The sequence below is a fragment of the Schistocerca nitens genome, chromosome 1, assembly GCF_023898315.1.
Source record: "Schistocerca nitens isolate TAMUIC-IGC-003100 chromosome 1, iqSchNite1.1, whole genome shotgun sequence".
Lineage (NCBI taxonomy): Eukaryota > Metazoa > Arthropoda > Insecta > Orthoptera > Acrididae > Schistocerca > Schistocerca nitens.
Genome location: NC_064614.1, coordinates 126,791,536 through 126,809,423, shown reverse-complemented (window position 1 = coordinate 126,809,423; position 17,888 = coordinate 126,791,536). Strand labels below are relative to the sequence as shown.

At 41.3% G+C, this 17,888-nt stretch overlaps 2 protein-coding genes across 3 annotated transcripts in view; one reads left to right on the top strand and one right to left on the bottom strand.

The window, feature by feature from the left end:
- Nucleotides 1-12,206, bottom strand: part of LOC126242841 (EEF1A lysine methyltransferase 1) — a 31,122-nt gene extending 18,916 nt beyond the window's left edge. The window contains exon 1 of the mRNA XM_049948120.1: nt 11,900-12,206. Coding sequence (XP_049804077.1) covers nt 11,900-12,049 — 150 coding nt within the window. The 5' untranslated portion in view covers nt 12,050-12,206. The remainder of the gene's footprint in view (nt 1-11,899) is intronic.
- A 55-nt stretch (nt 12,207-12,261) lies between these two features.
- Nucleotides 12,262-17,888, top strand: part of LOC126242772 (probable cytosolic Fe-S cluster assembly factor CPIJ010948) — a 79,296-nt gene continuing 73,669 nt past the window's right edge. The window contains exons 1-3 of one of the 2 annotated variants that reach the window (XM_049948115.1): nt 12,262-12,472; nt 12,567-12,662; nt 14,857-15,015. In XM_049948115.1, coding sequence (XP_049804072.1) covers nt 12,407-12,472; nt 12,567-12,662; nt 14,857-15,015 — 321 coding nt within the window. In that variant the 5' untranslated portion in view covers nt 12,262-12,406. Of the gene's footprint in view, nt 12,473-12,566; nt 12,663-13,808; nt 14,031-14,856; nt 15,016-17,888 lie in introns of those variants that run through there. The other variant, XM_049948116.1, reaches the window with a different exon arrangement.

Sequence of the window (17,888 nt, the reverse complement as noted above, 5' to 3'; positions counted from 1 at the left end):
CAAAATATATGCAATCGGCGCATGCCTAGCAGTGCCAGGTGGAAATGTTCCCTACTTTATGAATAGTCCTTGTATTTTGTGGCTCTATTCTTCTATCCTTTTGAAACTGGAGTCACCTGTACTTTTTTCCAGTTACTTGAAACTTTACACTGGGTGTGACAGACACGATAGATGCAAGTTAAATAAGTTGCCAACGCTGAAGGGTTTCTCTGTGTAAAACTGAAATGGGATCCCAGCCAGACCTGATGACTTACTTTTTTCAACTCTTTCAGTTGCTGCTCAACACCAGGGATGCCTCTATACGGGAGTCTGTGTGATGGTCAAGCAACGATATGTATTATAATCCTCCTGCATGAATGAGTTTTTTTAAGTGTAATTTTGTATATTGTCACATGCTTAAAGTGGCTTACTGGTGTTGTTTACAAGCAATGTCAGGCCCCTCTCCACATCCGGGTCAGCCAATACTAATGATATACATTAATTAATTAGTGTTATGTAAATCTCATCAAGGAGGAGAACCTCCCTGGGTGTGGAATGAGTCAAGGTATACATAACAAAAGACAAGCAACTCATAGAAACTTAATCTATATACTGCATTAATGGATAACCAAGGTTTTGATATCACGTGTCAGCTATTACCAATGATATCACTCAAAACCTCAAGATGCAATAAAAACATTGTTTCAAGGTGGCAAATCACACAATTCTTAATAATAAACACTGAAGCTAACAAGACTACTGTGGAGAAGATCCACAAAATGACATTAATAATAAAGTAAAGAAAATGCAACAATGAAAAAACAAGACAAAACAGTAGTTTCAAATCAGCAAAAAGTGGGTATAAAAGCACATAAACTGTAATTCAGGGGTGTACTGACTTGCCAGTATTGCAGACTGCAAATTCATCGCTGTGGCTAGTTAAAGGGTGCAAGAAAAAGAAAAAAAAATTACCATGTAAATAATGACATTACATCATTTGTTCCACAAATATTCATTTTATTTAAAAAAAAGAATTGCAACACTGCAATTTTACAGAAACATTATCTACACAGTTTAATTTGAAACATGACACACCATTAATTTCACAACTGGCTTTGATGTTTGACTCAGGAAAAAAAAGTTGCAAGAGTGAGCAATGAGGTACAGGCCACCATCTGATCAATTGTGGAGCCAGCCACATGTGGCCACAGTCTGTGCATCCCTGCTGTAACAGGTATCAAAAACATTGACTGAGCTATATAGCTCCACTTGTAGACCAATATTACTACAAAAATACTAAAACATTGCATTACAAAATGCCAAAAAGCAAATCAAAAATCAAACAATCTAAAATCCAGGATGGAATAACAATAATATGAAAACAATGGATTGCTACTCGCCACGTACAGAAGACGCTGTGCCACAAACAGGCACCATGAAAAAGATGGAGTAACGTTTCAGCTTTCGGACACGAAAAATTTTCTTCCGAAACATAAAAAACACAAGCACACACTCATACAAGCACAACTCACATACACATGTCCCCTGTCTCCGGACACTGGAGCCCTACTGCAGATTTCAACTGCATCGGAAAAGGTGAAAAGACTAGTAGGAGCACTGGTGGGATAAAAGGCATCTGTAGTGCTGGAGTGGAAACAGCAAAGGTGATAAGATATGTGGAGGACAGGTACGAGTGAAGGCTGTGCCATTGGAAGGCCTTAGAGGTTAGGGGGATGAATGATATGTTGTAAGCAAAGTTCCCCCTTGTGGAATTCAGGGAAGTTGGTATTGGTAGGAAGGGTCCAGAAGGCAAAGGCTTTGAAGCAGTCACTGGAGTGAAGCCCACCATGTTGCACAGCACATTCAGCAAATGGGTGGTCCAGCTCTCTCTTGGTCACAGTTTGGCACTGGCCATTCATGTGGGATAGACGACTTGTTAGTCATCATACTCATACACGAAGTGTCACAATGGTTGCAGCTTAATTTGTAGAGCATGTGGCTGCTTTCACAGGTAGCCCTGCTTTTGATGGGGTAGGAGATGCCTGTGACAGGACTGGAGTAGGTAGCAATGGGAGGATGTATGATGCAAGTTTTGCATCAAGGTCTATCACAGGGATATGAGCCATGAGGCAAGGGGTTGGGAGCAGAGGTACAGTATGGAGGATAAGGATTTTGAGTAGGTTTGAAGGTCAGTTGGAATACCACTGCACAGAGGGTTCGAGAGTATAGTGGAGAGGATATTCCTCATTTCAGGGCAGAAAATGTGCTGCAGTTTCTCCAGTCTTGGGTGGTACTGAGTCACAAGAGGAGTGCTCATTTGTGAACTCCCCTCTAAGTCAGTCAGTCTCTCTCTCTCTCTCTCTCTCTCTCTCTCTCTCTCTCCCCACCCCCACCCCCGCCCCCACTGCACTCCTACCTCCTACATACTACCTGAACTCCATAAACCCAATCAGCCAGGTCAACCATAGTGGTCAGTTACTGTGCCCCTCAGAGAGAATCTCTGTTCTTGTGAACCAACACCTTCAGCCTATTACCCATAAGCTACCCTCCTACCTAAAAGACACCAACCATTTCCTCCATCGAGTTTCCACAGTTCCTGTTCCTTTGCCATATGATGCCCAGCTCATCACTGTCGATGCCACCTCCCTCTATACTAACAGCCCCCAAGCTCATGAAATTGCTGCCACTGAACACTACCTTTTCCAACACCCAACTGACTCCAAGCATACAGCCTCCTTGCTGGTCACCATGACCACCTATACCCTAAGGCACAAATGCTACTCCTTTGAAAGCATCACATACAAACAAATCCGAGGTATGACAATGGGCATCTGCATGGCAATTTATTCATGTGGAATCTAGAGGAATCCTTTCTAACCACCCTAAATGCCAAACCTCTAACACGGTTTGGATTCATTGTTGATATCTTCATGATCTGGACCAACGGTGAGCATGCCATACCAGCAATCTGAAAGAACCTTATCCCCTATTCATTTAACACGGTCCTCATCAACCCAACTAATCACTTTCCTTGATGTTGACCACCACCTTAAGGATAGCTACATCATTATCTCCATACACATCAAATCTATCTCCACTTCAACAGCTGTTATCCATCCCACACCAATAAGTCCCTTCAACACAGCCAAGCCACTCAAGGTCATTCCACTTGTAGTGATGTGCAGCCCCACTCCACATATGTCACGAGTCTCACTGAGGCCTTCACAGACTGAAATCACCTCCCATCATGTCCAGAAACAGATCACCCATGCCTTGTCTCTTGAGTCACCTACCCCCCTCCCCACCTCATGCCTTCTCCTTACACTCACCCAAGCAGATTCCAGTCCCAGTTGGGCCCCCTGCCCAGAGACAGTGGCCATGTGCTGTGTGAGTTACAATTGTGTGTTTGTTTTCTATTTCAGAAGGATTATTTTATCCAAAAGCTTAAATGTTTAGCACTCTCTTTTACTATGCCTGTCTGTGACAAAGGTGAGACTGATACACACAGCAAATAATTGCAAAAATTAACAAGGGTGATATCAATTTCGGTTGACCTATTCACAGTATCATAAAACGAAAACTCAGTCATATAACTAACATCGAAAACTTAACCTCACCAACAGAGGTAAAACAAACTCCATACTTATTACTCACAATACAACATAATTACAACCAACCAACAACACAATCACAAAATTCCTACAAAACTGCATAACACCAATTTTGATCCACAAGAAACATATAATTGTACACATAAACACAAATACCATACACACTACAATAAAAAAAATAAAACTATAAAAACATATTTACCAACAAATGTCAGCTGACACACAAATCTATGTGCTGTCAACACAGTCTCTCGAATGGTAAGCCTACACTTTTCAAACCAGGAAACTCTCCGCATAAAACGCCAACGTTGTTGCATATAAATTCCACATACACTGGTGCCAGGTCTGAGATACAGCCGCTATGGCCACTCTCATACCTTCTCCACTATCATAGCACTTCAGATACTCGGCAATTAAACTGAACAACTTTAGGAATTTAATCATCCTCAATATGCTGTCTGCCACTGTGACATACAGGCACCTACTCGTGAACTTTATAGTCACTTCCATAACTAACAAAACATAGAATTAAATCTCCAAACATAAACAACACATCACACTAATAATTCCAAATCCATAAATGAATCTATTTTCCATAACTGCCAACACCAAAACAACTGGCTAAAAGAACCACAAATTCTTCCAATATTACTATTACAAACAGCACACACAGAATCCAATATCACTAACAACACTTACAAACATAAACATCCCATGAATAGAGCACACCACCACATACTACAACACAGTACATTTAAAATACAAATTATTTAGGAATAACGGAGAGACACCTCACTGAAAGGCAGAAGCACAGTATCGTTGATAGGCACACGAACAAGAGATACAGAGCTTGGCTAGCTTTCGGGATGCACTTCCTTTTACAAGCATATAGGAAAAAAATGCACACAAAAACATACACATTTGCTCGCTCGCTCGCTCACTCACTCACTCACTCACTCACATGCATACGCCTGTCTCCCTACATTCTGCTCAGTCGATGGATCCTATGTTTCTTACACTGTCATGCATCGAATGATCATCCCGATCATATTCCTCTATACTGACCATTCATCCTGGGACACCTTATATATGAAAGTGATCAAGCAACTGAAAAACAGACATACTGTAAATATGTGTAATATGAATACCAAGACGGAGAAAAATGTAAACACGAAGAAAGGTGTGTATAAAACGAGATTTTCAGGTTTGACAGGACAGATCTGGGGATTGAACCTACTGTGCCATCACGGCTAGGCATTACAACTGAATTTGATGCCTTTGTCGTCTTCACATGGTAACTGAGGCCTACAACGTGATGTTGTTGTTGTTGTGGTCTTCAGTCCTGAGACTGGTTTGATGCAGCTCTCCATGCTACTCTATCCTGTGCAAGCTTCTTCATCTCCTAGTACCTACTGCAACCTACATCCCTCTGAATCTGCTTAGTGTATTCATCTCTTGGTCTCCCTCTACGATTTTTACCCTCCACGCTGCCCTCTAATGCTAAATTTGTGATCCCTTGATGCCTCAAAACACGTCCTACCAACCGATCCCTTCTTCTAGTCATGTTGTGCCACAAACTTCTCTTCTCCCCAATCCTACTCAATATCTCCTCATTAGTTACGTGATCTACCCACCTTATCTTCAGCATTCTTCTGTAGCACCACATTTCGAAAGCTTCTATTCTCTTCTTGTCCAAACTATTTATCGTCCATGTTTCACTTCCATACATGGCTACACTCCATACAAATACTTTCAGAAATGACTTCCTGACACTTAAATCTATACTCGATGTTAACAAAGTTCTCTTCTTCAGAAATGATTTCCTTGCCATTGCCAGTCTACATTTTATATCCTCTCTACTTCGACCATTATCAGTTATTTTGCTCCCCAAATAGAAAACTCCTTTACTACTTTAAGTGTCTCATTTCCTAATCTAATTCCCTCAGCATCACCCGACTTAATTCGACTACATTCCATTATCCTCGTTTTGCTTTTGTTGGTGTTCATCTTATATCCTCCTTTCAAGACACTCTCCATTCCATTCAACTGCTCTTCCAAGTCCTTTGCTGTCTCTGACAGCATTACAATGTCATCGGCTAACCTCAAAGTTTTTATTTCTTCTCCATAGATTTTAATGCCTACTCCGAATTTTTCTTTTGTTTCCATTACTGCTTGCTCAATATACAGATTGAACATCGGGGAGAGGCTACAACCCTGTCTTACTCCCTTCCCAACCACTGCTTCCCTTTCGTGTCCTTCGACTCTTATAACTGCCATCTGGTTTGTGTACAAATTTTAATAGCCTTTCGTTCCCTGTATTTTACCCCTGCCACCTTTAGAATTTGAAAGAGAGTATTCCAGTCAACATTGTCAAAAGCTTTCTCTAAGTCTACAAATGCTAGAAACGTAGGTTTGCCTTTCCTTAATCTTTCTTCTAAGATAAGTCGTAAGGTCAGTATTGCCTCACGTATTCCAGTGTTTCTACGGAATCCAAACTGATCTTCCCCGAGGTTGGCTTCTACTAGTTTTTCCATTCGTCTGTAAAGAATTTGTGTTAGTATTTTGCAGCTGTGACTTATTAAACTGATAGTTCGGTAATTTTCATATCTGTCAACACCTGCTTTCTTTGGGATTGCGATTATTATATTCTTCTTGAAGTCTGAGGGTATTTCGCCTGTTTCATACACCTTGCTCACCAGATGCTAGAGCTTTGTCAGGACTGGCTCTCCCAAGGCCGTCAGTAGTTCCAATGGAATGTTGTCTACTCCGGGGGCCTTGTTTCGACTCAGGTCTTTCAGTGCTCTGTCAAACTCTTCACGCAGTATCGTATCTCCCATTTCATCTTCATCTACATCCTCTTCCATTTCCATAATATTGTCCTCAAGTACATCGCCCTTGTATAGACCCTCTATATACTCCTTCCACCCTACTGCTTTCCCTTCTTTGCTTAGAACTGGGTTTCCATCTGAGCTCTTGATATTCATACAAGTCGTTCTCTTTTCTCCAAAGGTCTCTTTAATTTTCCTGTAGGCAGTATCTATCTTACCCCTAGTGAGATAAGTCTCTACATCCTTACATTTGTCCTCTAGCCATCCCTGCTTAGCCATTTTGCACTTCCTGTCGATCTCATTTTTGAGACGTTTGTATTCCTTTTTGCCTGCTTCATTTACTGCATTGTTATATTTTCTCCTTTCATCAATTAAATTCAATATTTCTTCTGTTATCCAAGGATTTCTACTAGCCCTCGTCTTTTTACCTACTTGATCCTCTGCTGCCTTCACTACTTCATCCCTCAAAGCTACCCATTCTTCTTCTACTGTATTTCTTTCCCCCATTCCTGTCAATTGTTCCCTTATGCTCTCCCTCAAACTCTCTACAACCTCTGGTTCAGGTCCCATCTCCTTAATTTTCCACCTTTTTTCAGTTTCTTCAGTTTTAATCTACAGGTCATAACCAATAGATTGTGGTCAGAGTCCACATCTGCCCCTGGAAATGTCTTACAATTTAAAACCTGGTTCCTAAATCTCTGTCTTACCATTATATAATCTATCTGATACCTTTTAGTATCTCCAGGGTTCTTCCATGTATACAACCTTCTTTCATGATTCTTAAACCAAGTGTTAGCTATGATGATGTTGTGCTCTGTGCAAAATTCTACCAGGCGGCTTCCTCTTTCATTTCTTAGCCCCAATCCATATTCACCTACTATGTTTCCTTCTCTCCCTTTTCCTACTCTCGAATTCCAGTCACCCATGACTATTAAATTTTCATCTCCCTTCACTATCTGAATAATTTCTTTTATTTCATCATACATTTCTTCAATTTCTTCATCATCTGCAGAGCTAGTTGGCATATAAACTTGTACTATTGTAGTAGGTGTGGGCTTCGTATCTATCTTGGCCACAATAATGCGTTCACTATGCTGTTTGTAGTAGCTTACCCGCATTCCTATTTTCCTATTCATTATTAAACTTACTCCTGCATTACCCCTATTTGATTTTGTGTTTATAACCCTGTAGTCACCTGGCCAGAAGTCTACATCTACATCTACATCTACATTCATACTCCGCAAGCCACCCAACGGTGTGTGGCGGAGGGCACTTTATGTGCCACTGTCATTACCTCCCTTTCCTGTTCCAGTCGCGTACGGTTCGCGGGAAGAACGACTGTCTGAAAGCCTCCGTGCGCGCTCTAATCTCTCTAATTTTACATTCGTGATCTCCTCGGGAGGTATAAGTAGGGGGAAGCAATATACTCGCTACCTCATCCAGAAACGCACCATCTCGAAACCTGGCGAGCAAGCTACACCACGATGCAGAGCGCCTCTCTTGCAGAGTCTGCCACTTGAGTTTATTAAACATCTCCGTAACGCTATCACGGTTACCAAATAACCCTGTGACGAAACGCGCCGCTCTTCTTTGGATCTTCTCTATCTCCTCCGTCAACCCGATCTGGTACGGATCCCACACTGATGAGCAATACTCAAGTATAGGTTGAACGAGTGTTTTGTAAGCCACCTCCTTTGTTGCTGGACTACATTTTCTAAGCACTCTCCCAATGAATCTCAACCTGGTACCCGCCTTACCAACAATTAATTTTATATGATCATTCCACTTCAAATCGTTCTGCACGCATACTCCCAGATATTTTACAGAAGTAACTGCTACTAGTGTTTGTTCCGCTATCATATAATCATACAATAAAGGATCCTTCTTTCTATGTACTCGCAATACATTACATTTGTCTACGTTAAGGGACAGTTGCCACTCCCTGCACCAAGTGCCTATCCGCTGCAGATCTTCCTGCATTTCGCTACAATTTTCTAATGCTGCAACTTCTCTGTATACTACAGCATCATCCGCGAAAAGCCGCATGGAACTTCCGACACTATCTACTAGGTCATTTATATATATTGTGAAAAGCAATGGTCCCATAACACTTCCCTGTGGCACGCCAGAGGTTACCTTAACGTCTGTAGACGTCTCTCCATTGATAACAACATGCTGTGTTCTGTTTGCTAAAAAATCTTCAATCCAGCCACACAGCTGGTCTGATATTCCGTAGGCTCTTACTTTGTTTATCAGGCGACAGTGCGGAACTGTATCGAACGCCTTCCGGAAGTCAAGAAAAATAGCATCTACCTGGGAGCCTGTATCTAATATTTTCTGGGTCTCATGAACAAATAACGCGAGTTGGGTCCCACACGATCGCTGTTTCCGGAATCCATGTTGATTCCTACATATTAGATTCTGGGTTTCCAAAAACGACATGATACTCGAGCAAAAAACATGTTCTAAAATTCTACAACAGATCGACGTCAGAGGTATAGGTCTATAGTTTCGCGCATCTGCTCGACGACCCTTCTTGAAGACTGGGACTACCTGTGCTCTTTTCCAATCATTTGGAACCCTCCGTTCCTCTAGAGACTTGCGGTACACGGCTGTTAGAAGGGGGGCAAGTTCTTTCGCGTACTCTGTGTAGAATCGAATTGGTATCCCGTCAGGTCCAGTGGACTTTCCTCTGTTGAGTGATTCCAGTTGCTTTTCTATTCCTTGGACACTTATTTCGATGTCAGCCATTTTTTCGTTTGTGCGAGGATTTAGAGAAGGAACTGCAGTGCGGTCTTCCTCTGTGAAACAGCTTTGGAAAAAGGTGTTTAGTATTTCAGCTTTACGCGTGTCATCCTCTGATTCAATGCCATCATCATCCCGGAGTGTCTGGATATGCTGTTTCGAGCCACTTACTGATTTAACGTAAGACCAGAACTTCCTAGGATTTTCTGTCAAGTCTGTACATAGAATTTTACTTTCGAATTCACTGAACGCTTCTCGCATAGCCCTCCTTACGCTAACTTTGACATCGCTTAGCTTCTGTTTGTCTGAGAGGTTTTGGCTGCGTTTAAACTTGGAGTGAAGCTCTCTTTGCTTTCGCAGTAGTTTCCAACTTTGTTGTTGTACCACGGTGGGTTTTTCCCGTCCCTCACAGTTTTACTCGGCACGTACCTGTCTAAAACGCATTTTACGATTGCCTTGAACTTTTTCCATAAACACTCAACATTATCAGTGTCGGAACAGAAATTTTCGTTTTGATCTGTTAGGTGGTCTGAAATCTGCCTTCTATTACTCTTGCTAAACAGATAAACCTTCCTCCCTTTTTTTATATTCCTATTAACTTCCATATTCAGGGATGCTACAACGGCCTTATGATCACTGATTCCCTGTTCTGCACTTACAGAGTCGAGAAGTTCGGGTCTGTTTGTTATCAGTAGGTCCAAGATGTTATCTCCACGAGTCGGTTCTCTGTTTAATTGCTCGAGGTAATTTTCGGATAGTGCACTCAGTATAATGTCACTCGATGCTCTGTCCCTACCACCCGTCCTAAACATCTGAGTGTCCCAGTCTATATCTGGTAAATTGAAATCTCCACCTAAGACTATAACATGCTGAGGAAATTTATGCGAAATGTATTCCAAATTTTCTCTCAGTTGTTCTGCCACTAACGCTGCTGAGTCGGGAGGTCGGTAAAAGGAGCCAATTATTAACCCAGCTCGGTTGTTGAGTGTAACCTCCACCCATAATAATTCACAGGAACTATCCACTTCTACTTCACTACAGGATAAACTACTACTAACGGCGAGAAACACTCCACCACCGGTTGCATGCAATCTATCCTTCCTAAACACCGTCTGTACCTCTGTAAAAATTTCGGCAGAATTTATCTCTGGCTTAAGCCAGCTCTCTGTACCTATAACGATTTCAGCTTCGGTGCTTTCTATCAGCGCTTGAAGTTCCGGTACTTTACCAACGCAGCTTCGACAGTTTACAATTACAATACCGATTGCTGCTTGGGCCCCGCATGTCCTGACTTTGCTCCGCATCCTTTGAGGCTGTTGCCCTTTCTGTACTTGCCCGAGGCCATCTAACCTAAAAAACCGCCCAGTCCACGCCACACAACCCCTGCTACCCGTGTAGCCGCTTGCTGCGTGTAGTGGACTCCTGACCTATCCAGCGGAACCCGAAACCCCACCACCCTATGGCGCAAGTCGAGGAGTCTGCAGCCCACACTGTCGCAGAACCGTCTCAGCCTCTGATTCAGACCCTCCACTCGGCTCTGTACCAAAGGTCCGCAGTCAGTCCTGTCGACGATGCTGCAGATGGTGAGCTCTGCTTTCATCCCGCTAGTGAGACTGGCAGTCTTCACCAAATCAGATAGCCGTCGGAAGCCAGAGAGGATTTCCTCCGATCCATAGCGACACACATCATTGGTGCCGACATGAGCGACCACCTGCAGATGGGTGCACCCTGTACCCTTCATGGCATCCGGAAGGACCCTTTCCACATCTGGAATGACTTCCCCCGGTATGCACACGGAGTGCACATTGGTTTTCTTCCCCTCTCTTGTTGCCATTTCTCTAAGGGGCCCCATTACGCGCCTGACGTTGGAGCTCCCAACTACCAGTAAGCCCACCCTCTGCGACCGCCCGGATCTTGCAGACTGAGGGGCAACCTCTGGAACAGGACAAGCAGCCATGTCAGGCCGAAGATCAGTATCAGCCTGAGACAGAACCTGAAACCGGTTCGTCAGACAAACTGGAGAGGCCTTCCGTTCAGCCCTCCGGAATGTCTTTCGCCCCCTGCCACACCTTGAGACTACCTCCCACTCTACCACAGGTGAGTCTTGTTCCTCCTGCCACCGAACTTCACTAATTCCCACTATATCTAACTTCAACCTATCCATTTCCCTTTTTAAATTTTCTAACCTACCTGCCCGATTAAGGGATCTGACATTCCACGCTCCGATCCGTAGAATGCCAGTTTTCTTTCTCGTGATAACGACATCCTCTTGAGTAGTCCCCGCCCGGAGATCCGAATGGGGGACTATTTTACCTCCGGAATATTTTACCCAAGAGGACGTCATCATCATTTAATCATACAGTAAAGCTGCATGCCCTCGGGAAAAATTATGGCTGTAATTTCCACTTGCTTTCAGGCATTCGCAGTACCAGCACAGCAAGGCCGTTTTGGTTATTGTTACAAGGCCAGATCAGTCAATCATCCAGACTGTTGCCCCTGCAACTACTGAAAAGGCTGCTGCCCCTCTTCAGGAACCACATGTTTGTCTGGCCTCTCAACAGATACCCCTCCGTTGTGGTTGCACCTACGGTACGGCTATCCGTATCGCTGAGGCACGCAAGCCTCCCCACCAACGGCAAGGTCCATGGTTCATGGGGGAGGTACAACATGATAGGACTTTTTAAAAATAAGTGTGGAACTTGAAATAAATGTTATTAAGTGTTAAAGAAAACTAACCCAGTTTTCATCGAGTTTCAGTTCTTCTACTTTGTTTGTTCGCAGAACATCTTGTACTTCTGCTTCCTTCACAGCTTGTTCCGTGTAGAATTCTTGCAGTGCAGCTAATGCATGTGCCGATAATTGCGGCTCGTCTTCACTGTCTGACATGGTAAGTTAGTTATTACGCGAAAAAAGAAACATCCACTCGTGCTTTGTGTATGGTTTTTAATGCCCCTGTTACTGACTGACAGTTTCATTGAATGTTTGCACCTGTCCACATTTTTTTCACGTGTTACAGCGGGTGAAAGAAGTACGAAATCAAAACAAAAGTACTAATCTCTGGACGGAAATGTTGTGATACTTCGAACATCAAACATCTCTGGCAATGTTTACATGAGGAGGCGAGTTGTCAGCAAGTTTAAGAAGCATTGTCGTATTCGACAATTAAAACTTGAAACTAGTGCTATTGAAGTATCCATCTTGGACGATTTTAGTGCCAATACGAAATTGTTACTGTGATATAATATGACATCACGTTTCAGTGGTGCTTTGCAATTAACAAATCTAGACGACTATATCACACCGTCCCAGGTTCTCAGCCACGATGATAAAAAAATAATAAAACTTGAATTTACGTTGGCGGATTGCCTGTGGTTTCTTCATAAATTTATTTTATTCGTTACAGGAATGCATTAAGCCTGTGGAGATAAAAAAGACAAATACTGGTACCGGCGCAAAAATTAAAATCCAAGACGATGGAGCATATACACAGATCCAGCAGGTACGAATTGATAGGTTTTCATTTTATCCCGTTTCACACTAGAGAAAGCACAGGATAAGTCAGCGCACTCTAATGTATTAATGTTTAGTAGACAGCAAGTAAAACATACCACATTATTTAACATTTATAATTAAGTCATTTTCTAGTATTACCTTAAAAAAAAAATCTCAAGCGCTTCCAAATTTTTTTCGGACATTTACAAATGTCATTACTGCATCTTTTGTTCCATCTCTGATGACTTTGTTATTAATTATAAAAAGACTGAGTAATAGTGGACGTGGGTAGGTTTCAGATATGCAATCACATACTTGTTTGAAGAGATTTTAGTACTTCAGCCGGTCCTCATCAACTCCATTCCGCGATATTTCATCTGGACACTTGCCAGTCAGAGACAGCAAAGGACTTGGAAGAGCAGTTGAACGGAATGGACAGTGTCTTGAAAGGAGGATATAAGATGAACATCAAAAAAAGCAAAACGAGGATAATGGAATGTAGTCGAATTAAGTCGGGTGATGCTGAGGGGATTAGATTAGGAAATGAGACACTTAAAGTAGTGAAGGAGTTTTGCTATTTGGGGAGCAAAATAACTGATGATGGTCGAAGTAGAGAGGATATAAAATGTAGACTGGCAATGGCAAGGAAAGCGTTTCTGAAGAAGAGAAATTTGTTAACATCGAGTATAGATTTAAGTGTCAGGAAGTCATTTCTGAAAGTATTTGTATGGAGTGTAGCCATGTATGGAAGTGAAACATGGACGATAACCAGTTTGGACAAGAAGAGAATAGAAGCTTTCGAAATGTGGTGCTACAGAAGAATGCTGAAGATAAGGTGGGTAGATCACGTAACTAATGAGGAGGTATTGAATAGGATTGGGGAGAAGAGAAGTTTGTGGCACAACATGACTAGAAGAAGGGATCGGTTGGTAGGACATGTTTTGAGGCATCAAGGGATCACAAATTTAGCATTGGAGGGCAGCGTGGAGGGTAAAAATCGTAGAGGGAGACCAAGAGATGAATGCACTAAGCAGACTTAGAAGGATGTAGGTTGCAGTAGGTACTGGGAGATGAAGAAGCTTGCACAGGATAGAGTAGCATGGAGAGCTGCATCAAACCAGTCTCAGGACTGAAGACCACAACAACAACTTGCCAGTAATCTTCGGGTGAGCCATCGAAGATGACTGGCAGGTACCCAATTGAAATATCGTGGAATGAAATTTACAACGACTGGCTGCAATCCCGAAATATCTTCGAACCTTTAATACGCTGGGGAAATTTTAAATTTCACAGTTGCATACAGTTTTCTTTTGGCAAAATATGACTCTATGCATTGCACTGCATGTCCACATGTCCCGTAGCTTTCCTTTTTCTTGTAAGAATGGGTGATTGTGTCAAAACATTTAGACAAATCTAAAAATATAACTGATGCCAAGTTTCTTCTGCATAATTCATCTACAGATTCTGTTGGGCTATAAATAGCATTTCATGTAGTGGTGTCACACAGCTCGCAAGTATTTGAAAAATGTCATGTTATCACCTCAAGCTGATGATAATATTCTTTATTTAATGACCTATTTTGGTTAACACACCATCATCGGTTTCCTAAAAACTTTTACAGCAGCGTATTTGATGAATATAAAATCATTGATGTCAGATAACAAAGCTATATTTTTGCCACTTCATATGTAAATTACACCAGTATATGGATTGTGCTAGGCAGTGTACTCTTTCATGTTACATCACCAGTCATTGGATTGCTGCTGTAACATGAAAAGGTACATTGTATGTTATCAGCAGCTTGAGATATTAATCATGACATTTAGCTATAAATAGCTGTTTTTGTCGTTTTCACTTTTTGGGAACCATGTTAGTGCAGGAATCAGAATACTGCATTTCTCTATGACTTCAAGAAGCCAGATACTAAAGATATTGGACTGCAGTTATTTGTGTAATCCTAATATATCGGCACTACTATCCTGTTTTTAATTTTTCTGAAAATACTCCGCTGAATCCACAATTAGCTATATCCAACAATAGTTCAGTTAGCTTTTTTGGATGGATTTAGTATAGGCCTATTAGAGATCGTCTGATGTGGCAGAATGATATTTAGCAACAATATTGACCTACAGTATCTTTTTCAGGGTTATCAAAACCAATATAATTTTGAAATCATTGGTGAATTAAGCCTGATGTTTCAGGGTGGAGCAGAACAACGACTGCAAAAAGTGGAAATCACCCTAGCAGACTGCTTAGCATGCAGTGGATGTATTACATCGGCAGAGAGTGTTCTAATATCTCAACAGAGCCATGAAGAGCTGGAACGCATATTCACTGAGAAGCGGGAGCAAGTGGCAGCGGTATGGTGGTATACACAGAATTTAGTAGTAGATATATTATATGCGATACTATTGTGTTTATGCAAAAAAGAATTGCATTGAAAAAAATAAGTTGTCTTTATAGACATGTTCCTCGTGAATAGGCTGGTTATCTCATGACAGTTTAGAAACTTAAAACACCTAATAGAAAAAAGGCTTGAAGATATACATTTTGTGGATAATTATGACACTTGTTGCTGATAAAGAGGGGATATTGTATAATTGTTTTCATTATTATGGTGTGGTTTTATTTATTAGGCAGTTTGACTACTGCCTCACAGTATATTTGTTCCCTCATGAAGTTTGTCGAAGAAGGTTCTGCTGCTAGGTAGTTTACACAGTAGAGGTGTGGGCCAGAAATTGCAGGAAGTGTTGGGGAATGGGTACCAGGGCACCAGCATCGAGAAGCTTAGTGCAGGGTTGGCTCAGGTGACTGACAGCATATGGGAGTTATGTAGGGATTTTACGGAGGAGGATCAGGTAGTGATAGTGGATGGAGCAGGGAATAGTCTTGATCAGGACGGAGAGTAAGATGTGGGTGGTGACCTGTGTAAAGATAGCTACTCAAACTGATGGCACTAATGTGCATTTCATGCAACTGTTTCAGCATCATGATCGGCATCATCTCATTGCAGCTGTTAGGTGCGTTAACATGGGGCTGGAGAAGGCACTGATGGCAGAAGGCATGGGTCACATTACAGTGGTGCCAGTTGAGTCTATCAATAGATAGGGTTTCACTAGGCATGGCCTGCAAATCAACAGGTATGGGAAGGGGAGGCGGGCAAAGATTATAGGTGATAGTGTAGTGGGGGGTGCTGGGATCAGTCATGGAAAAATTCCTTTAGTAGTTAGTGTTAGAGCTGCACCTTTTTTAGATTGAAGTCAGCTGATAGGTATAACTGCTTGAAGGAAGTCCCTCTAATTAAGGGCTCACCTTCAGAGGACTTCATGTTTCCAAATAGAGAAGGAATTAGCATATTCATCAAAATATAAGAGGTGTTAAAGATAAAGTTAGTAAACTGCTTATAGATGTTGACTCTGAAATTATTGGTATATCGGAGCACCACTTAAATAATTTGACAATTCTTTTACCAGGATACTGATCAGCTGGCTGCTTTTCAAGGAGTTCCTTGCGGGGTTGCGGAGTGGCCATGTACGTAAAAAAAAAATATTCCATTTGAGTACACAGACGTGGCACAGCACGGCAGTGAAAAGATATGTGAATATTTTGCAGGGGCAGGGGAATTTAATAAACTAAACTTGTAATGTTTGTTGTTTTATAGGTCTCCTAACTCTGACTTCAGAGTATTTCTACTCAAGCCAGAGAGGGTTATTGATTCACTTTATAGGAAGTACCAGAAATTAGTTATATGTGGTGACTTCAGTATTAATTTGTGTATGATTGTGCAAGAAAAAGGATGTTGATAGATCTAAATTCATATGATCTGATGCAGACTGTGTTTTTTCCCATTAGGGTGCAGGGTAACAGTAGCACAGCCATATACAATATTTTTATTCATTAAATTCATTACTAGATGGGCATTCTGTTATTAAACGAGTGAATGGCCTTTCAGACCATGATGCACAAATTTTAACATTAAAAGGCTTTTGTACTCAAACAAATGTCACATATAATTACAAACTATGTAGGAAAGTTAATCCAGTGGCAATGAATTTTTTAAACCTCATCAAGGAACAAGAGTGGCAGGAAGTTTATAGTGCTGATAATAAAGTTGGCAAATATAATGCTTTCCTTAACACATTTCTCGTGTTTTGTGGGAGTTGCTTTCCATTAGAACATTCTAAATGGGGTAATGGCAATAAAGGGTAGGCTGGGTGGCTGACTAGTGGGATAAGGATATAATGTAGAACAAAGCGGGAATTATATGGAAATGTTAGAAGTAGTCACAATCAAGCTACAGTTGCCCATTACAAACATTATTGTAAGGTGCTTAAAAATTTTATTAGGAAGGCAAAGAGTATGTGGTGTGCAAATAGAGTAGGTAATTCACTGGATAAAATTAAAACCATATGGTCAGTTGTTTAGGAAGTGTCTGGTCAGCAGCACAAGGTTGACAATATGAAGTCAGTTTGTAGTAAAAATATTTCAGCTGCTGATAAATCAGATATATGTACAGTATTTAACAATCATTTTCTGACCATTGCTGGTGAATTAGATAAAAATTTAGTTTCTGTGGGGAGTCATACAACTCTCTTGGAAAATGCCTTTCTAAGACTGATGTCTGAAATACTCCTCTGTGATATTGACAAGGGGGAGATTGAGTCAATAATTAAATCACTGAAGCCTAAGGACTCTCATGGGTGTGATGGAGTGCCTAGCAGAATATTAAAGTACTGTGCTGCACATGTTAGCCCTGTATCTAGCCATATTTGTGATTTTTCCTTTAGGAATGGTCAGTTTCCTGAACAATTAAAGTACTCAGTAGTAAAGCCGCTTTATAAAAAGGGAGAAAGGAATAATGTAAACAATTTTAGACCTGTTTGTATGCCATCAGTGTTTGCTAAAATTATTGAAAAGGCTGTATATGTAAGTATAATTGATTTTTTATATCACATAATTTGCTATCAAATGTGCAGTTTGGCTTTAGAAGACATTTAACAAGTGAAAATGCTATATTCCGTTTTCTCTGTGAGGTAGTGGATGGTTTAAACAAAAGGTTTCAAAAGCTAGGCATATTTTTTGATTTAACTAGGGTATTTGATTGTGTTGATCACAAAATATTGCTCCAGATGATGGACCATTACGGAATATAGGGAGTAGCTCACAATTGGTTCACCTCTTATTTTAGCAACAGATAGCAAATGGTCATTATTCACATTGTTGAGAATGACTG